The 21,513-nt window shown below is 46.5% G+C and overlaps 2 protein-coding genes across 9 annotated transcripts; both read left to right on the top strand.

Moving 5' to 3' along the window:
- Positions 1 to 61: 61 nt before the first annotated feature.
- On the top strand, positions 62 to 2,025 carry POLR2I (RNA polymerase II subunit I). Its single transcript, XM_072350377.1, has 6 exons — positions 62 to 216; positions 363 to 417; positions 527 to 600; positions 1,315 to 1,389; positions 1,691 to 1,742; positions 1,838 to 2,025. The coding sequence occupies exons 1-6, from the start codon at positions 158 to 160 to the stop codon at positions 1,898 to 1,900; spliced, it is 378 nt and encodes a 125-aa protein (XP_072206478.1). The 5' UTR covers positions 62 to 157; the 3' UTR covers positions 1,901 to 2,025.
- Positions 2,026 to 5,796: 3,771 nt separating this feature from the next.
- Positions 5,797 to 20,941, top strand: LOC140259249 (uncharacterized). 8 transcript variants are annotated; one of them, XM_072350370.1, is made up of 6 exons: positions 5,797 to 5,981; positions 16,781 to 16,860; positions 17,517 to 17,599; positions 17,777 to 17,903; positions 18,527 to 18,625; positions 18,722 to 20,941. In XM_072350370.1, exons 3-6 carry the CDS (start codon positions 17,576 to 17,578, stop codon positions 19,816 to 19,818), a joined length of 1,347 nt encoding a protein of 448 aa, XP_072206471.1. In that variant the 5' UTR covers positions 5,797 to 5,981; positions 16,781 to 16,860; positions 17,517 to 17,575; the 3' UTR covers positions 19,819 to 20,941. The 8 variants fall into 8 exon arrangements, with proteins under 8 accessions (XP_072206471.1, XP_072206472.1, XP_072206476.1 ...); XM_072350371.1 differs by having other exon boundaries at positions 17,514 to 17,599; XM_072350375.1 differs by having other exon boundaries at positions 16,544 to 16,860; positions 18,725 to 20,941.
- Positions 20,942 to 21,513: the final 572 nt, after the last annotated feature.

Genomic DNA, 21,513 nt, shown 5'->3' with positions numbered 1-21,513 from the left:
GCAGGAACTTCCGGCCGCGCTCCGATGTCTTTTGACCCCGCGGAGCCGCCGTGGTCGGTCGCGGTGCGCATGCCTAAGGCCGTCTGGCCTCGCTCCGATACTTTTTGACCCTGTGGAGTCGCCGTCGTCGGTTGCGGTGCGCGTGCGCGGAGTCGTCATGGAGTCGGAGGGTCCGTCCGAGCCGGGTTTCGTGGGGATCCGCTTCTGCCAGGAGTGGTGAGGAGGCGGCGGGAGCGGGGCCGGGACCCAGCCCGATCCCCAGCCCCGATCCCCAGCCCCGATCCCCAGCCCCGATCCCCAGCCCGATCCCCAGCCCTGCCACGGCCCAGGCCCGGCCCCGCGTTGATTTTGCGTCTCTTTAGCAACAACATGCTGTACCCCAAGGAGGACAAGGAGAGCCGTGTGCTGCTTTACGCGGTGAGCCCCCGCGGCTCGGGTGCTTCCCACGGGCCCGGCGAGTCCCCGAGCCGCGTTGCTCAGAGCTGGGCCGGGATGTGACCCTTCCCGCTCCCATCTCTGCCCCCAGTGCCGCAACTGCGACTACCAGCAGGAGGCCGACAGCAGCTGCATCTACGTCAACAAGATCACGCACGAAGTGGAGTGAGTGCGGACCCCCGTGGGACCCATCCCGACAGCCCTTCCTCGGGATTCCTTCCCCCAGAGCCGTCCACCTCCATCCGTGCCACCCCTCCTTCGTCCAGCGGGCCCTTCCCCGATAAGACGGCCCCCTCATGTCCTCCCCTACCCCGATCCTCCCACCTCGGCATATTGGCCGTCCCTGTTCTGGGTGTCAGTGGAAGCTGGTGAATGGGGGGGGGCTGCGATTTCAAAAAGACTGCTGGTAGTTGTTAGTAAGGGGGTAATTAGTGAGGAAAGTGCTTGGCGGGTGGCTCAGTAATGAGGTAATAAGGCAGGCTGGCTGGAGGGCAACAAAGGGGATCAACAAAGGGGATCAATTCATAGGTAATAAGAATGATAACAGAATGGTTGGGTTAATAACAGTGATCAAGGTGTAAATGAGGAGTGATTAATAAGGATAGGTAATGAGGGAAGCTGACTGGAGGGCAACTAATGGGGACAATTAATAGGGGGTATATATTCATAGGCAGTTAGTAAGAATCATAAAGGAACTGTTGGAATTGTTAATAAGATTGACTGAGAAATGAATAGAGTAATTGATAAGGAGAAGGCAGTAAGATGGAACAAGTCAAGAGCAATTAATAAGGATAAATTTAATAATGGAGATGACAGGGTCATTAACTAGCTTGGGGCTCGTTAGAAGGGTTGATTAACAATCTGGGTGTCTTCTCACAGTGAGCTCACGCAGATCATCGCTGATGTCTCACAGGACCCTACGCTGCCACGCACTGAGGACCACCCCTGCCAGAAGTGAGGACTTGGGGAGCCCTGTGTGGACCAGAACCCCCTGCAGGGATGTGAGAGGCTCCTTTGGGGCCAAGGGATGTCCCCAGCCCTGCTGCTTTCCCTCTGGGCTCCAACACTACCAGTGTCGAGGGCATGGTATCCCTGCCATGCTGCAGGGCTCTGCTATACCCTGTACATCACCTGTACCCTCCTGACAGCTCCATTACTTCCCTGTGGGGTTATTTAACATCCCCTTCTGTGGTTCCTGTGTTGTATAAGGGCTCCAAGTCTTTGCTGTGTCACTGCTTTCCTTTCTCTCCCCCAGGTGTGGGCACAAGGAGGCTGTTTTTTTCCAGTCGCACAGTGCAAGAGCTGAGGTGAGGCACCACCCCAAAATCCCACAGCCTGATCTCTGCTGCTGCCACCCCTTCATGTCCCCCTCCTGTGACCATCGCCTCCTCCTACTCTGCAGGATGCCATGAGGCTCTACTATGTCTGCACAGCCCCTCATTGTGGCCACCGCTGGACTGAGTGACAGCTGTGTCCCTAAGTCTGGCTGTTACCACTGCTGTTGACTCCTGTACAACCCCTTCCACCTGCCAAGTTCCTTCTCTGTACCTGCCAGAATGGCATTTTCATACAAAAAATGGTTGACTTTTGGCAGTTGGTCATGTTGATGGATCTGTGGGATAGCATTGAATGGGAGGCAGCTCTGCGGTGCGCTGGGCAGTGGGGAGGCTTTGGGATGTGAATGTCTGTCATGTGGCTGGGTCCCTGCAGAAATGTTGCATCCATCACTTCCAGTTATGGAGTTCAGGTCCCCTGTGATGTCCCCATGTGGCATCCCTTGTACCCCCAGTGTCCCAATGGACCCTGAATTGCAGCCCTAGGATCCCCGAATGGCATCTCAGATGCCCCAGAGGAGCCTCAGGTGCCCTCAACCAAGTTTTTGTCACCTCACTGGACCCCAGATTCAGCTCCCAGACGTGTCCTGAGCTTCATGTTTCCCATTGTGGGTCCCATGCTGCAGTCCTGGTGCCTTAAATGGCCCCATAGGTGCTGTAACTGTCTTCTGGATACTCCAACCCCTAGTGTACCACACTATACAGTCTGCATCCCTAGATTGTCTCTTTGGGTGCCAAATCTCCTTTGCTCTATCTCAGATTACACCATCAAAACATAAATTTCCCCAAGAGGTATCAAATCTCCTTCACTGAATAGCCCAGTTGGATCCCACATTGGCCCCTGGGTAATGCAGATATCTCCAGAGGGCCTCACGTTGCAGCCCGGTGCAGCTGCAGTTGGTGAATGGTGCCAGCACAGGCCCCAGGCCTGTGCTCTGGCATCCTGAAGCCTGTGGTTGGTATAAGTCTTGGTCCCAGTAATGCTATTTTGGGCCAAATCCAACAAGCCCAAAACCAATGGCTTTGAAACAAAGACTTTAAAGAATCTTTAGAATTGGCAGAGATGGCAATTACAGTGGCGGGCCTCCTGCAAGCAGGAGAGCATGCAAAAAACAGTGTTACATCTTTTATGCCCTATTACTCTACGCTTATTTCTTTCTCCCCTGGTTCCCCATTGACTAAGTCCTTAAGGTTCACAATCTTCCCGCTACTCAACATTTGGATACTGGATAAACATAATTTTTTGCTAGCTAAGCATGTATTACTAATTAGTTAACTTCTCATATTTGCTCATTCAACACTCAGTCATTGTTTCTGGACATCTGCTTGTCCCTGCATAAAGACAAGTTTGGAAGGAGGATAGAGGGGAGTATCTTGATGCCTGCCTGTTGCATCCCAACCTGCCCACAGAGCAAGGCAATCCAGGCTTGTGCAGAGGCCCTGGCTTCTTTGATGTCTGTTAAGTCTGTTTTTCTTTTGCTGAGGGTCTCTTATCCAAACAGAATAACCCTACAATATACTTTCTAGTCCATAATACTATACCTATACCATTTGGAACATTTAAAAACTATTGCAGTTTTGTAAGCAAGAATCAATCATATAGTTCAACAAATTTCTAAAATAAGCTAGTAAAACATATGGTATTTCTACTTTTTCACATCAGCTATTTCTAAGGACAAGTTACAAAATACATATACATTGTGCTTTGCTTCTTCAGATCAATTCCCCCTTTTCAATATCTAAAGCAGAAACAACATTCCATTCCTACAATACCTGACAGTGAACAGGGAGCACCACACTGCAATTATGTGTCTCTTTGAGGATGTGATATATACAAAGACATTACTCTGAGATACAACAAGGAGCAACCACCTGGTATTGTGGTACAGCAGCGCTTGGGAAGTGGCAGCTGAGGGGTTCCTCCTGCAACAGCATTGGCATGCGATTGGTGGTGACGGAGTCTCATTCTGGGTGTGACTTTTGCTTCCAGAGGATGTAGCAGTCCACTCAGCTGCAGTTCCAGTGTTTGTGTAGGTAGCACAGGGATCAGCTGATCCTGTCCCCATTCAGGTAAACACATTAGCATCCACCTTGCAGCTCGAACCTGTGCTCAAGAGGGAGGAGAATGGGAAAGGTGCCCTGATGTGCTGAGAAAAGCTGGGAGTGCCTCTACTGGGGAAGGGCAGAATGACTCAGGGTGCAGCACCCGGCCTGAGCCCAGCAGCCCGTAGGAAACCACAGCTGCAGACCCAGGAGAAGATCCCTGTTATAAACACAGCCTGTGGGAATTCTTGTCCAGGACAGATGGACAGACAGACTGACCAGTTGGTGAAGGCTGTGCCATTGCTCCATGTCCACTAGGCATCCTCCTTCCTTGTGTGGCCCAATCCAAGTTTAGGATCATGCTAGATATGATGTTATCTAAAAGAGGGTGTGTGTGTAATGCTAGCTACCCATTGCTTTCATCCCCAGAACAGAGCTCCAGATGGCAGAATAACTAAGGCACAGCAAAGGCTTACCACCCTTGCTGATGAAACTTCATGAAGATACTTCTATCAATGGATGGTTGGAATTCTGGTTTGGTAAATGGAAAGGGCTGGCTGTAACCATGCTTACTTCCTTGATTATAGTAGCAGGAACCCTGATGGCCATCAGTTGCTGTGTTATCCCCTGTGTGAGGGAACTGGTACAGTGACTGATCAAGACAGCACTACTGAAGCAAATGCCAATTGAGCCACTACCATATTCGGGTATAATGATGATATTACAGGAGATGGGGAATTAAGAAAGTCAAGAAGGAGAAGACGTCTATAAAGTCATACCTTAGAAAAGAATTGCAGAAATCAACAATGTATAAAAAAGAAAAGGGGGGAACTGTAGGAATGGGATGTTGGTTCTGCATTAGAACTAACAAGAGAAATATTTTACTAATAGTTATTTTCAGGAGAGCCTTTTCACTTCATCAGGGGTCTCTGATAGTCTTTGCATGCTCAGCAGATAGGTGAAGTAATTCATAGTCACAAAGATGAGGTAGATGGGAGTAATCTATAGGTACACAGACTGCAGCTCTGGTCTGTCCAGCCATTTGGAACAGCTCTGAGCTGTGAGTTAAAGACAAGTTAGACATCCCACACTTAAAGAGTGTGACAAGAATATCAATAGGCTCTTTATGTTGAAAGACTACTAATTTTTGGTGCTGGACAGACAAGACCTGCGTAATAGAAAACTTTAAGGAGGAGAAGTTAAACAATTAGCAGTATACATGTTTAGATAGAAGAGATTTATGTTTAGCAGGTATCCATATGTTTAGCTGAGCATTGGGAAGATTTGCAAACCTGAGCTACTCAGCCAATGAGGAACCATGGGAGGCACAAAAGATGTAACACTGTTATCTGCATGCACTCCTGCTTGCAGGATGGCCAGCATTGCATTGCAAATAAAATCTGCTTTGATCAGAGATACCATCCTGATAAATTATCTGGATATTTCCAGCAAGTGCTCTCCGACCTCGTTTCTGCCCATAGCGTTTGTGGTGGTGTAAGTTCTATGAAGTCGTTATCTTTGGTAATTCTCCGTGTGAGAGTTAAAATTGTCAAAAACCATTAATTTCTCACTTATGGAATTTACAAACGTTTACTATCGGTACGAATGCTGCCAAGCCAGTGTTCGTAGTAAAGACGTGGCGTTTGCAGTAAGTGAAGTGTGCTGTATTGCAGCCGTTCCCTCCCCCGCTTCCCGCAGCGCTGTGAAACGTTTCCCCCCGCCCCCACGTAGGACTGGACGGAACGTGGTGCCCCGCAGCTCGTGCCGGGCCGCGCTCCCAGGCTCTCAGCCGCCCCCACGCAACGCTGCTGCAGCTCCACGCCCCACCGGCCCGTCACCCACCGCTCCACGGCTCTGGATCGCAGCCCTGACGACGGACGCAGGGCTGCACTCCCTCCGTTCCCCTCCTCCGTCCGCACTCTGCTTCCGCTCCAAGCCGGATGCGGTGTCATCATCACGCGCCGGAACGTGGTGACGTCACAGAGCGGCGCTGTGTGGTCGGCGCGAAACGGGGAGTTGCGAAGGGCTCCTTCAACCGGGAGCCCTATCGCACAGGGCCTCATTTCTCGCAATCACTGCCCGCTGTTCCCTGTGGACGAAGTGACGCTCTAGTGACGGCTGAGATCCTCTTCCGCATCTCGCAGTTCCCGTGGGGACAGTCGCCGTTTGGTATGTCAGTCGCCTCAGGCTTAGCTCGTGACCGGCTGTGGCGCGGCCTCTTTGTTTTCTGTCTTTCTCAGCTGTGCCTTCCCCAGGGGTCGGCTTGGATGTGGTGTGCTCCAAGCTGGGAGGTGGTGTGGGCCTGCCTGAGGATAGGGAGGTGCTTCAGAGGGATCTGGATCAGCTGGATCCCTGGGCTGAGGTGAATGGGATGAGGTTCAACAAGGCCAAGTGTTGGTCCTGCACTTTGGTCACAATAACCCCAGGCAGCGCTATAGGGGCTGAGTGCCTGGATGACTGAGAAGAGGAAGGGGACCTGGGGGTGTTTTTTGATGCTCGGTTGAACATGATCCGACAGTGTGCCCAGGTGGCCAAGAAGGCCAACAGCATCCTGGCCTGTGTTCAAAATAGCGTGGCCAGCAAGAACAGGGAGGTGATCATCCCCTGTACTCAGCTCTGGTGAGGCTGCATCTTGAGTGCTGTGTTCAGTTTTGGGTTCCTCAGTACAAAAAAGACATTGAGGCCCTGGAACGTGCCCAGAGAAGGGTAATGAAACTGGTGAGGGCTCTGGAGCACAAGTCTTATGAGGAGTGGCAGAGGTATCTGGAATTGTCCAGTCTGGAAAAGAGGAGGCTCAGGGGAGAATTCACTGCACTCTACAACTTCCTGAAGGGAGGTTGTGATGAGGTTGGGTTTGGCCTCCCAGGTGTCTCACCCCAGTTTATAGGAGGGAGGCAAGGTTCTTTGATATATGTTTACCCGGCGTGTGATTAAGAAACAACAGTTCAAATGTTGGTCTGACCAGTTTATTACAAGCCCTAGCCGTTTAGGGAGATGGGGAAGGGAAGACGGGCGGTAGGAAATATAAGCAAGGAGTCTCTATAGAGAGCAAAAGGGATAGCCACCATCGTGGGTCCAACAAGGTATGTAGTAGGTCTGTTGATTTCAGGAACTCTGATCACCGCGGGGGATGGGAGGAAACCAGGAAGCTCCACAGCAATCCGGCCCCTGGTGGTTCTTCTGAAGAGGTCTTCCCCTCAGGGAATTCTGCGTCAAAAGTGTCTTTGGGAGCTTGTCTCCAAAGTCTCTAGTTTTTTGAGGGCCTTTTATCCCCCATTTCTCTATTTTTTTGTTCTTCTTTTCGCTCATGGCCCAACAGATAAACAAAGCAGGAAGTGGTGCCTCCTTTGCCATGCACAAGCATTATCGCCTTTTGTAGTGGTCAGCCCCTTCAAGCAGCACCCCTGAAAAAGACTGCTTGTCCTGCTTCTGCTTATCTTTACAATCAAAAGCAGAGGTACTGTGGCACGGTGACACCAGCCATTCACCCCCCTAGATAATTAGCAGTTGTCAGTCAGAGTGTTATCACCAGAAAGGCCTTAGGAAACAAGCTTTGAGTCAAAAAAGAAGTAGTTTTGTCTTTCACACCACCCAAAGTGATTCTGTGATTCAAAGATTACTTGAAACTGATGTGCAAATGACCGTTCAAAGAGGGATGGCTGGTGAGGGGGAATTAAATGTTTACACAATTGCTACAAAGGATTTTTGGGGCTTGGTTGCAAATGTTGCCCTGATCTGTTGGACTTGTCAGTCTTCAGTTGAAGTGGTTACAAAATACATAGAGGATACAAAACGTTGTATATGTTGAATGAAACATGGAATAGTACAAAGTACGAATGTATGAGTTACTACAGCACAGCGTGCAATACCAACTTGTCGCAGACAACAGTCCGTGATTCTTCAGGAGTGGTGACATGATGAATGAAAGGTAGAAAGTGAAAAGAAACAACCATACATTTGACAATAACCATACATTTAACAATAAACAATAGTAATAAATAAACAAGTAAAATAAATAGGGATACTATGGGCAACAATGTCGCTAGTATTCTTATACGTTAACAGTTCCTTAAAAGCTATTTGCAACAAAACTGAATTATGTTTCTCTCTTTGTAATTGTTCCGCAAGGTTCACTATTTGATTCTGCAAAGTTTTTACCAATTCTTGCGTTACTTTAACTGATTCCTGTAATGTTTGTATGACAGGGTTTGACTTGCGGAATAACTCTATAATCCAGAGATTGGTTATAAAGCAGGTATGTTTATTCCAGCGTAGCGCAGCGCTGGGTGCAAGGGGGATAGCTCCTCCAAACTTGCACACTGACTTGTAAAATCGTGACACAGATATAGGTACACCTCATACATAGTCAATGATTTCCTGGAATTCTGATACATATTCAATAGTTCTTTAGCATGCAGACCCCCTCTTGTTATCACCCATCTTATCAGGGAGATGCAACTCCTCTTCTGATATTTAAACTTCTAATCCCTCACCAGGTGTCTCAGGGCATCCTTCCTTCTCTCCCAGACCCATTGTTTCCATTACTTGTTATTCTAACTAACTAGATAATTCCTTTTCCCACCTACAAACTACATTTAACTATCCCCCTTTATTCTAAATTCCAACAGAGCCTCTGCTTCTTGCTTCACTGTTCAACTCTGGACAGTATACTTAATCCATTCTACCTAGGCATTAATGTCCCCATATCTTGTTTCGATTTCCAATGTTTGCCTAAGATCTCCTTAACTGTCCTAACTGCAGGGTTTTTAGGAAGATTTTCTACCCCTTTTTAAGCTCTTCCCTATCCTGGATGTTCTGGGTATTTTCAAGGAGTGTATATGCCTCAATAGGCAGTTGTCCACCATACATCATTCCATACACTACAAGAGTCCCTTATTCATATCAAAACTATCAGTTGGTCCCTCCCCTGCATTATTGTCAAATGTTATGTTTTCCAGATAATTATCAGGATAATGAATGGGTACAGTGGTAAAAACTTCTTGTTACAACATGGAAAACTTTTGTGAGCATTAGTTCTTTATGGGTTTTAATACTCTCCCACTTACATATACAATTTATTTACCTATTCAAGAAGAAGTTAAAGGGTAGTTAAAATACTAATAAAAAAATATGCACATAAAAAAACTTCATGATTTCCTTCTAATTCTTATCTTTTAAAGGTTTTTCCGTGGCAACAGTTCCCATATCTCAGGGCTAGTGGATGCCTTTACCAGTGTGTAGTAAGTCCATCCTTTCTCAGCTGTCCTCACAGCTGTTTCAGTCAATAGAAGTAATTGGAACAGTCCTTCCGGGTTGCAGTTTTGTCTCCAGTTTTGTCTCCTTCGTGTCTGGATCAGGATCCAGTCCCCAGCTTGAAATGGGTGATGATGTTTGTGCTAATAGTCCTTGGATCCTGGTCAGTAGCATTTACTGCATATCCTGCCTTACAGTCTCCTTGTCTGCAGCTGTCAGTAAACCAGGAACTTCTGCATCTTCTAAGGGTTTGGTCCTTCAGGTCCAACCGACCGTCTGAAATGTGCAGCTTCAGTTGTTTCAAAGCAGTCATGTAATCCTGGTTCTGCAGGTGTTCAGCTAAGGAAAGATACTGGCTTGACAATATTAGTTACAATTATTTCTACATCACCCTGCTCTATCAGGATGGGCCTGGTATTTCAGGAATCTTTGGGGTGAGAGCCAATGTCCCCCTTTTGCCTCCAATACAGTAAACACTGGATGAGATATTAAAATTGGGATCCTTTGGCCCAATGTAGATTTACAGGCTTCTTGAATACTGAGCACCAGTGCAGCCATCGCTCTTAGGCAACCTGGCCATCCCTTACTTGCTTCCTTGGCAATTTGCAGCTCAGGGGTTTGGCAGATGGCTTTTTTCCTGGCAGTCCTTAAGGTTCAAAGTCCAGCTGTAATCTCCCAAATATGTCACTTGCTGTTGAGTTATTTCTGCTTTCTGTAAACCAAGAAACTCAGCTAACTCACAGACCATTGCACAGTTCTCTTTTGTTGCTATGGCATCCATGTGCTGCAGTAAAGTTCCACCCTGGGATGGAGGATCCCAGGTCTCAGGCTCACAAGTTGACCAGTTCTCACAAATCATTAAGCTGTTCTCACAACCCTGTTCTGGTTAACTGAGTCTCTTCTCCCCATATTGGCCAAACCAGGCAGAAGAGACATCCTTCAAATCCAGAAGGTAAACTCCACCTATTCATTCCTTAACTGGGTTAATAAAGTGCATGGATTTGCCACCACTGAGTGTATCCATTCAACAATTCTATTACTTGCCCTCAAGTCTTGTACCAAACTATTACACTTGCTATCAGAAATTTTTGCAAAATTGGAGTCCAAACTCCAAAAAGTTATCTATTATTTCTTCTATCCTTCTACAGTTACATATCCTTATAGGGCACCACTTTACCCTGACTGGGCAATCTCTTGCTTTTAACTTCTGTTTAGGGCTTCATGTTTGGCCCTGATGCCCTCACCCCTAAGTGCATCATATTTGAGATTGCTGTGATTCCTGGGAGTACAACATTGTTTTTCCCATTTGTGTTAGAGCCAGACTTACAGCTTTTATTCAGTCAGTACTGTTGGACCCTTAGCTTCAGTTTTATTAAATTTCTTGCCAGAGTAACCTGGCAGGTATTCCTACTTAGCTTATATTTAATTAATCCAAAAAAACATAAACCTTTTCTTGTTGGGCAGTAGCTTCTACTACTGCTACAAAACCATCTATGGGTAGTAAGAAGCACCCATATCCACCAGAAAATAAACCTCTTTATCCTGCTTCCCTAGATGCAGTTTCCCTTTGCAGTTTGCACACTGCTTTCCTTCCAGGGGCAGAGCCCTCCCTGGGCTCTTCAAGCCCCCACACCCCCAACTCTCCCTGAGGGGATCTCTGGGTCCTATAGCTCTATTCTAGCGCCACAACAGCAACAGCTGTTATTATCACCAATTCCCTTACTATCTGATTGTCAATCAATTTTGTTTTGTTTTCCTATCATTCACCTCTTTTCAGTCCTGATATCCCTGTTACACCTTGCCAGTCCTTGCCTACTTCATCCTGTGTCTGTCCCAAACTTTTTCACTTTCCAAACTCTCATCGTTACATAAACTACTAACATCCTATTTCAGTTTCATCTCCTCTCCAGAGGTGTCTAGTGCTAATACTGGAATTTAAGGTTTCCCAGACCTCTGCACATGAAGGCTGTTCTCACTTCCAGTGCCCTGTCCTCTTCACCTCCCCCTTTCCACCTCCCCCTTTCCACCTCCCCCTTTCCACCTCCCCCTTTCCACCTCCCCCTTTCCACCTCCCCCTTTCCACCTCCCCCTTTCCACCTCCCCCTTTCCACCTCCCCCTTTCCACCTCCCCCTTTCCACCTCCCCCTTTCCACCTCCCCCTTTCCACCTCCTTTGTGGTTTACAGCAGCAGTCTCTGTCTTCTCCAAGAGTTCTTGTGGGGGGAGGGGGAACAGTGCAGGGGGTTGCTCTCATACAGGCACAGATAAACTCACTTTCTCTTTAACTCTTTTTTCTTTTGTACACTATTCCACAATTTGTACCCTCAGTTACATTTCCACATACCCTCAATTATATCATTAACAACTACGCTTTCTTATACCATCAAAACAGTTTGTCCCATTCCCTTCAGAGCCCACAGAACAAACAGTACAGTTTTTCAGTTTCCACAAACACCCTTAGTACCATATAACTTTCCTTTAGCAATCCATAGCGTTCAATACCTTGGGCTGTTCCACCCTTAATTTTATGGCCTTATTTCATGTTTTTCTTGATTCCCAATTTCATCTTTATCCCCTAGTTTTAATTCAGTATTCTCAAAAATTGGTATTGTCATCCAGGTTCTCTCTATCCCTGTTATCTCTAAGGCCTCATTTGTTAATTTGAGTCCTGACACATTCTGGACCAGCAATAAATGAGCTGCCCCCATATCAGCCAAAAAACACAACTTCTTCCCACTCAGGTCCCACTTTTATATTTACCAGGGGCTCCTGGTGGGACCAAATTTTTGAAAGCCCCAGAAATTGATCTCATTGTTCTGCTACTCTTACTCTTATTTATCTCATTTTTTTTATCTCAATATATAACTTATTTTTATCTCAATTAAAGATTTCATTTCCTTCTTAAAATTTCTAATTTCTCCACTAGTGAGAGTTTACATAGCATATTTGTCCTTGTCCCAGTGGGACCTTCCATAAGGGGTTCACTGAGGTGCTGGTACAGCTAGCATCTGGGAAAGTTTTCGATATCCCTTTCACATTGTTTTATTTCTCTCCTGAGCCCAGCATGTCCCCCTTTTCTGTGAAATGACCCCTATGTGCTTTACCATTTTCTCTTACTGGGACAGTGCCTGTCTCCCTTTGTGCAACATTGGGGTTATATGGGGGGGAGATTCTCTAGAGGGTCCCATTGATTAGTTCCTTTTTCTAATTCCTCTCCTTCCTGGTCCATGTCTTTTTCTTTTTACTAATTACAGGCTGATTTCTTGTATCCAACAGGCAGCATAATCTGATTCCTCCTTCGAAAAGGGGTTTTGTTCTTTACATATAAATTCAAGATCTGACAGATCCAACCTTCATCAGGTTCATATTTTGGCCAAATATTGATTTTTCCCTGTAGTGACCCTCTAGACCATATCTGTACACAATATTTAAACAACTTTTCCCTGTCCTTTTTCCTGATTTTGGGATCATTTTTCCCCATCCTCCAACTTATACACTAATCACCAATGATTACAGTATTTGATGAGGGTGTTCTGGCTTAGAGTTTCTCCAGTATGCCAATATACATCCTAAGGGATCTTTCCCTTGTGTTCCTCCCCATTACTCTGTTTTCTATTGATTCGTACACACACGACGAGGGGGAACAATGGTTCAAAACAAATTCCGTAAAGTTAACACGTTAAAGTGGAGGTAACACAACCCTATTGTTCCTCTATCACCCTTAAACCGCGGTATTCTCTACAACAAAAGCAACAGGGTCTCGATACTAATTGTGGTTTGCCTTCTGTGGACTTTCTTTCCACCACCCTACTCCGTATGCACTTCACTATTATGGGCGTTACAGTTGCCACAATACTAACAACAATTAATAAGACAAAAACACCGTAACATATACAAAAACATCGTAACATATAGAACACAGAGGCCTTTCGCTTCGTACCTCCCCGGACGTTTCCCTCGCAGGAGTACGGAACCGCGGGTCGGGACTCCGCACTCGCCCCGCAGTTGGGCTGCGTCTCACTCACACCCACACTCACACAGACTGCACAAGACCGGTCTTTACACAGTTCAAGGTACATCATTTCTCAGAAAATATCAAAGTTGTTGGTTCAACACTTAGTTCAAATGTACAGTATCAAGGGCTAATAAGAGATGTTAATAATGGCCAAATACACAACAATTCCTGCTAATACGGCTAGGAAAACCCAGGTTAACATTGACAAAGTATCCACTATACTTTGTCACCAACCAACCCCTTAATGGGCAGCAAAAATAGCTCTCCTCGTGCACGCACGGTAATCCCGGTGGGACTCTAATCCACAGCTGAGACTGCCTTAGTGGGACCCAAACCCACAATTAGAACAGCTCAGACCGCTTCAGTGGGACTTCAACCCATGATTGAAACGGCTCAGAGACCCTTCAGTGGGACTCGAACCCACGATTTACACGGCCTCTGATCGTGATTATGTTGGAAATATCCTTCCCGATATCTCTTCAGGTACATCCTTAGGTATGTCACGACTTGTATATTTTTGCAATGCGTACAACAAAACATTAAAACATACATTGTTGCTAGTTTATACAGGTATATTGTTAATTATTTTAACTTCTCCTCTTTGGTTCCTTTATTACTCAGGTCTTATTTGTCCAGCACCAAAAATCAGTAGTTCTATTTCAGACAGTTGGACAGACAGGAGCTGTAGTCTTTGTACCTATGACTTCTACGTAGTAACTACAAATTGCTTCACTTATATAATGAGACCTTGAAATAAAATATTCTTATCTTATTCTAAATGCAGAAACAACATTTGATTCCCACAATTACACAACCAACCACCTGGGCCCTTTACCAAAGGGGAGAGCTTGACAGCTCACACCTCCTGCGTAGAACATCTCCTCACAACTTATGGATTGCCCTGTACCCATTAAACATACCTTATCCGCCGATAGAGGGTCCTTGTCTGCTCCCACAGTAATCGGATGAGGGAAGGGAGTCCTTCTGAGAAATCTCGGGGCTCACCAAAGGTGTCCCCCCTCTCAGCCAGTCCTGCAGCTGAACAGAGAGGCTCCCATCTGGGGTGCCAAAATGACTTGCGGAATCAAATTCTATAATCCAGAGATTGGTTATAAAGCAGGTATGTTTATTCCAGCGTAGTGCAGCGCTGGGTGCAAGGGGGATAGCTCCTCCAAACTTGCACACCGACTTGTAAAATCGTGACACAGATATAGGTACACCTCATATATAGTCAATGATTTCCTGGAATTCTGATGCATATTCAATAGTTCTTTAGCATGCAGACCCCCTCTTGTTATCACCCATCTTATCAGGGAGATGCAACTCCTCTTCTGGTATTTACAACATCTAACCTCCTCCTTGCCTGATGTCTTCCTGAGGTCTCACTCCTTATCTGCATCCTTCCTTCTCTCCCAGACCCATTGTTTCCATTACTTGTTATTCTAACTAACTAGATCATTCTTCTGCAAACTCCATTTAACTATCCCCTTTTAGCCCCCCTTTGTTCCGACTTCCAGCAGAGCATCTGCTTCCTGCTTTACTGTTCAGGTTTCTGCCGAATGCTTTTCATCTCGGGACTCCACGACTGCTCTTAAAGCAGCACCGAGTACCGCACAAATAAACGATTTTCTTTTCCCGGCTCGGGTACGAGCCACATTTTGTAAAACACGAATGCGATCCGAAACACTCTGTTTTGTCGTGCCCAGTCCATCCCCGATAAAGAGGGCGGAGCACCATGCTTTTCTAAAAGGTCAGATAGCGCATCTTCACTTTTCATAGTGGCAATAATTTCTCAATACGCCAAAAGATCTACACTAAGGGAAGAGAAGGTACACTTAACTCCTTATCCCTCTTCAGGGAGGCATACACCTATCAAACAAATGCTAATGCACCAATCACGCCTCCCTCTTGTTGAGAGGAGCACACAAAGACAGCAGTTTAAAACAACACCTTTTAGGTTAAATTGCTCCTTATATTCCTGCGACCACTCAGAAAAACTGCCAACTCCACACCTAGGTTACAAGACTCCTTGCAACAACGGGAGGTGCACACAGAAAAAGTGCAAACAAATGCAAATTCTTTTTTTGAGGGAAGCACTCAAAAGACAAAGAAGCTAAAACAACTCTTTCTAGTTTTCAATAAAGTGTATAAACTTCTTGGCGAGGCACATACTTCTAAGTAAAAAAATATCACTTCCTCACTTCTCCAAGAGGTGCACACTAAAAAGGTTCAAATTTCACACTTAAGTTACAAGATACTTAAATCACAAAATGCAAAGAGGACTTCCCTAGAAGGCACACACGTAATAAACAAATGCAAATAGTCAAAAGTAATTCATCTGTCCCTGAGAGATATACACATAAACAGTAGTTTCAGAATATGGAGCAGTCTTCTTGGAGAGGTGCTCACATCTAAGTATTGTTCCTTGCAGCTCCAGGAGGTGCACATAGATAAGTTTCAGACTAGATCTCTCATGGTGGCTATCCTGTCTGTGATATCAATAATACCAGGCAACAAACAGAACCTGAGGAAACAGCCACAAGTTGTGCAAAAGGAGATTTGGATTAGATATAAAGAAAACTTTTACTCTCAGAGAGTGGTCTGGCACTGGAATGGCTGCCCAGGGAGGTGGTGGAGTCACTTCCTGGCAGTGTTCAAGAGGCATCTGAATGAGGTGGTACAAGATATGGTTTAGTGGCCTGTGGTAGTAATGGTGATGGGAGGACAGTTGGACTAGGTGATCTTGTAGGTCCTTTCCAACCTTGTGATTCTATGATTCCTTCCTTCATGGTGCCTTTTGCTGGGAGAGTTCCTGTTTCTGGTTGTGGGGGGTTAGTACCAGCATTTCTGATTCTGCCCTTCAGCTCCAGGGCTGCTCTTGGGGATTGGAGAAACCACAGCACCCATCGCAATGGCTGCTTTGGCTACAGGAGACCTTTCTGACAATGTTCTGTTGGAGTTTTTCCGACACCGGTTATTTGGGACTGAGGGTCAGACACTTGGGTGCACCTATCTCCTCCCACATTCTGCCTCAGAGCTGAGCTCGGGGCACTGCTCCTGTTTAGCTTCTTACCTGCAGACAAATCCCCAAACTCATGAAGATGGTGTAGCACTGAGGTCACACCGCTTGGAACATCTTGAATATGTTTGACATATGAATAGTTGTTTCAGGTCATTTGGAGCACAGTGCTGACAGTGTCAAGTGTTTCTGCTGCATGGTTCCTGAAGGGCAAGAAGGACATTTCTGGCATGCTACAGTTACACTAAACACTGCTACAGTTACACTAAACACAGTATCAGTGGGCTGATTATGAATCATGACTCTAGGACTGCTGGGACATTTTTTTTTCACATGATGCATTACTCCACTTTTGCAAATTTGTTTAAAATTTTTTATTTTCTTTTCCTTTAATTTCTGCTCCTTGATCCTGTTTGTTTCTGTTCTCCCTTGCTTCATATCATAGAATCATAGAATCACAAGGTTGGAAAGGACCTACAAGATCATCCAGTCCAACCGTCCTTCCATCACCATTACTACCACAGGCCACTAAACCATATCTTGTAGCTCCTCATCCAGACACCTCTTGAACACTGCCAGGGATGGGGACTCCACCACCTCCCTGAGCCAGCGCCTGACCACTCTCTGAAAGAAAAAGTTTTTCTTTGTGCCTGATCTAAACCTCAACTGGTACAACTTGCAGCCTCTGTTTGTTGCTTGGGAGAAGAGGACAAACCCCTCCTCATCGCAACCTCCCTTTATGAAGTTGTGGAGTGCAATGAGGTATGTAACATCCAATCTTGCCTTTATGCATAGAACACCTTTCTGTCTTTTGTCCTCTTAATGCCCCTAATGATCTCTTGTTTCTCAGTCTTAACAATTTCTCGAGCCCATTCATATAAGAGTTTGGGACTGTCACCTCCCGATCCGGTGACAAGTCAAGGCTGCCTTGTGAAAGTACCGTGCCTCAGTGCACAGGGAACAGACGGGACTCACACACAGTATGTAATGCCGAAAGTACAAGTTTAATGCTTTGCAACAAACCCTATACAGTGGTACAGGTGACCACCCCTGGCAGACACTCGTGACCTCCCTGACTCTACCCCAGGTGCATGCAGGCACCACCTGCCCAATACCCAACAGGGACAAGTTCAGTCCATGACTCTTTTAATCAGCTGGTATCCCATCTGCAGAGTTTGCCAATTTATAATGGATGGATACAACTACAGTATGTACTCCTAGCAGGAATATACTGATTGATATAATGAAGGTACACTGTAGTGATTTAGTAGTAAGTCGACAAGATTGAAAATGGGTGTAGTGCTGCTTGTCTGAGTCCCAGGTGGCTTTTACCACCAAATGGGCTGGAGGAAGCTGGCCTTGGGCAGGGACTGCTGCACTCCTTCACACTTCCCCTGCCATTTCTCTTGTCCCAGCAGGCTCCAGTGAAACTTGAGCCTTTCACCTGTGACTATCCCTGTCTGCAGGAGAGCAACAAATGGCCACGGCGCATCCATCTCAGGTAGGGGCATGGGGAAGCAGGCAAGTGAGGGATGTGATTACGTGGGGCGAGGGAGGTGGCTTCAGTCAGCATTTATGTGCTGGGAACAGAGAAGCTGCTGGGACTGGAGTTTCTCTCCTCTGCCAGCTGCTTCCGTGGGACTTGGCTGTTCTCAGCAATCAGCCTTTTTGCTTGCAGGAGCCCGTGAGCTTTGCAGATGTGGCCGTGTATTTCAGCAGGGAGGAGTGGGCACTGCTGAACCCTGAGCAGCGAGCTCTGTACCGGGATGTGATGCTGGAGACATACGAGTGCGTGGCCTCACTGGGTGAGGGCTTTGCTGCCTTTCCTCCTTGTTCGGGCTCCTTAGGCTGTGCAGAATGGGCCTCTGCAATCAGGGCATAGAGTAATTGCAGTGCAGTTACTTATGGAGTAACACAGCAGCACCAAAAACGAAATACAGATATGCATGAGTTTCAGAAGGGATTGTTGTGCTCAGCACTGTGAGAAAAGACTCAGAGTCACTGCTGGCAAGCAGACATCGGCCAGGAGGGGTTGGATCAGCTCCTACAAACTGTCATTGTATGGTGAACCGTCTCTAGCAACCTGACAACTTTGTGGTTATTTATTTACCTTTTTGTTTTTTTTCTGATTGAATTCCTGTAAACCTTTATGAAGCCCTGAGCATTGAGCAGTTTGGATACAATTTAAAAAAAGAAATCCTAAGGTGAATGTTAGAGAAATTGTTCCTACATAATTTTCATATATGTAGAGGTCGTGCTTGGCTTCAAAGCAAGCCAGTATGTGTTGGTCATTCAGTGTCATTCAGGCCCTTAGTGTGCTTACAGAAGTTGGGAGGGACACAGAGTAGAGTTGTTGGAAAAGCAGCTGTGTCGGAATCATGGAAATGCTCTCATGTCCACTGTTTCTGTATTCAACCTCCATGTCCAGCCCCCAAACCTCCAGTGATATCCTTGCTTGAAGGAGGGAAAGACCCCTGGATCCCCGATGCACATGGCCTGGAGGACATGGCAGGAGACCTCAGCCCAGGTGAGCTGGCAGGGAGGAGGTTGAGGCTGACAAGAGCCATCTTTGAGAAGTAGCTTAGGCCCAATGTGTTATTTCTGGATTTTCTCTGTCATCCAGCAGAACGTGGGGTCACAACTATTCAGGAAGTTTTGCAGAAGTGTGATATGACTGAAAGGCAGTGGGGTAGTGCCTCGGTGGGAGAAATCAGAAAGGATATCCAAGGGGGTCTGGAACAAGGAGAGCACCTCAAGAAGCAACAGGGAAACCCTCCGGGAGAGATTGTGAGAGACCCCCTGGACTCCAGCACATGTCAAAAGCAGCCTGAAGATGCAGGGAGCAAGGAAATGTGTCAGGAGAAAAGGCAGAACCCTAGTGCTGAGAATGAAAAAAGCCTTGAAAGGAATTCCAGCCTTGTTAGCCACCACTGTGTATACTCAGTGAAGAGACTGTACAAGTGTTCAGATTGTACAAAAAGCTTCAAATGGAAATCCCGTCTCACCTGCCATCAGCGCATTCACACAGAGGAGAGACCCTTTAAGTGCCCTGATTGTCCGAAGAGCTTCAAAACCAATTCCCACCTCATGGGCCACCAGCGCATACACAAAGGAAAGAGATCCATTAAGTACTGTGAGTGTGGAAAGGGCTTTAAATACAGTTCTGTACTGCAGCGCCATCAGCGCATCCACACAGGAGAGAGACCCTTCAAGTGTCCTGAGTGCCCAAAGAGCTTCAAAAACAGTTTCCACCTCACCTGCCACCAGCGCATTCACACTGGAGAGAGACCCTTTAAGTGCTGTGAGTGTGGGAAGCACTTCAAGTACAGTTTTGTACTGAAGCGTCACCAGCGCATGCATGCAGCAGTGAGACCCTTTAAGTGCTCTGACTGTGAGAAGGGCTTCAGATTTGCATATGAACTACAGCACCACAAGCGCGTCCACACAGAAAGGAGACCCGTTAAGTGTCCTGAGTGTTCAAAGAGCTTCAAAAGCGATTCCCAGCTCAACTACCACCAGCGCATCCACACAGGAGAGAGACCCTTTCAGTGCATGTCAGCAGTTTGCAGCATGGTTCAGCCCGGTTCCATGACTGATGCAGCAGGAGGACCTACAAACCCACACGCCAGAAAAGAGAAAATGGGGAAAGGAAAAAGGGCAAAGGGGAAAAGGGGAACAAAAAAAAGGGGAAAAGGGAAAAGGGTAGGGAGACAGGCCTAACATCAAAACAGTGGCAACAGTCTGAGGAGGAAAGCAAAGTTACTAGAAAATATATCAGAATGCGAGGTAACACAGTATAATACAATGTAATTGGAACTGAAGTTAATAGATCAAATAAAAATGAGAGTGTTTAAAGGCTGAAGGCCTTACTCCTAATGCTTAAGGCCAGCACATATGCTGCCAGGACGAGCAGAAAGGGAAAAAAAATGACATCCTGTGATCTGCAAACAGTTTTTATCTTTACCTCCAATCTGTAAATGGAAACACAAAGTCTCCTGGGGTATGTAGCTGTTCTCTTCTCAGAACCAGGTACCTGGAGCATTAACTCTGTAACTCCCAGTGCACTACAGAGAACCATAGAATGGCCTGGGTTGAAAAGGTCCTCAAGGATATTCCAGTTTCAGCCCCACTTTATTTGGGCAGCAGTGTCTTTCCACAGTTCAGCAGCTCAAATAGATCTACCCCTTCTTTGCCAATTGTTTTGTTCCCACTCATGGGAAAACCAACACTGGAGCAACGCCAAGGATGCTGGAATCCCCAAGGGTGATGGAAACCCTAACGCTTCTCACCATACAGAAAGAGTTTGAAAAAGAGGAAGCATCACTGACTCTCTCTGGCTAAGGGACTTATACCTGGGAGCTTCTGATGGTCTCTTTCTGTGTTAATAGATCTCTCCCCATGCCCAGTTTTCTCCTCTTCCTGCAAGCAGCTTTTTGAAGTTATTTCTTAAGGAAGTGCAGCTGTGTCAGGATGTTCTGTGTGCATGTGTTCCTCTCAGTTATTTCAGAGTCCTGTGGAGATGTTTCTTGATGGAATGGAGCCGCATGGTTTGATGCAGCTGGAGTTGAGCAACACAGTATACCAAGAGGCTACTTGAACTGACCCATATGAGGAAGTCTGGCAACAGGCAATCTGAACTGGATGCCAAGTGGAGTAATCGGGTCTCATCTGTGTTTGTTTAGCACAATAAGAATGTAAACCTTGTTGTAGGGGGTGTGGGTTTTTTGTTTTATTTTGCATAATAAAGCTGGAAGACGGTTATCACTATATTAGTGCTAGTCCATTATTCTGTCCACCTAGTTGTAGGTGCTTTGGGAGCATCTCCCCGTCCATTCACCCTGATTGGCGTTGACAAGTGGAATTCGAATGTGGAGTGAGTGGACAGGGGAAGGAGGCAAACCTGAAAGAGCTTGCCGATTTCAATGCGTCGGGAGATTAACGGCAAGCGGCAATGGGGGTTTCTGACTGAGGTGCAGTGTGTGATGGTAAGCTGGATAAAAGGCTGACCACCTTTGCAGTCCGGAAATAGACTACTTAGAACATGGAGATAGAAGCAGCATTGTAGTTGCTTTGTAGTGCACTCTATAAGAGAGGGGACTTGCAGGTGACTTTGGAACTGTTGCGAGACTTGTTTAAATGGTCTAAGACCTGTGAGCATTTCCCAGAGACGTCGATGATTTTCAGTCCCAGTGAGCTAGGTTGGTGATGCCCTCTAGCAAGTGACCATCGGCTCTGAGCTTAGCAGGAAAGCGGCGTGGGCTTTGGGGACCACGTGGAGAGATGTTATTAACACTTTGCATGATATGCAAGCCGAGAGACAAGTGGCTGCGGCAGCTGTGCATGCTCCGTTCGGCGGTCTGCTGCTCTCGTTGGCAGGGTTTGCATTGCCACTGGATACCCCGGTAACTGGGCAGT

The sequence above is a fragment of the Excalfactoria chinensis genome, chromosome 15, assembly GCF_039878825.1.
Source record: "Excalfactoria chinensis isolate bCotChi1 chromosome 15, bCotChi1.hap2, whole genome shotgun sequence".
NCBI classification, from domain to species: domain Eukaryota; kingdom Metazoa; phylum Chordata; class Aves; order Galliformes; family Phasianidae; genus Excalfactoria; species Excalfactoria chinensis.
This window is presented reverse-complemented; position numbering and strand designations above follow the sequence as displayed.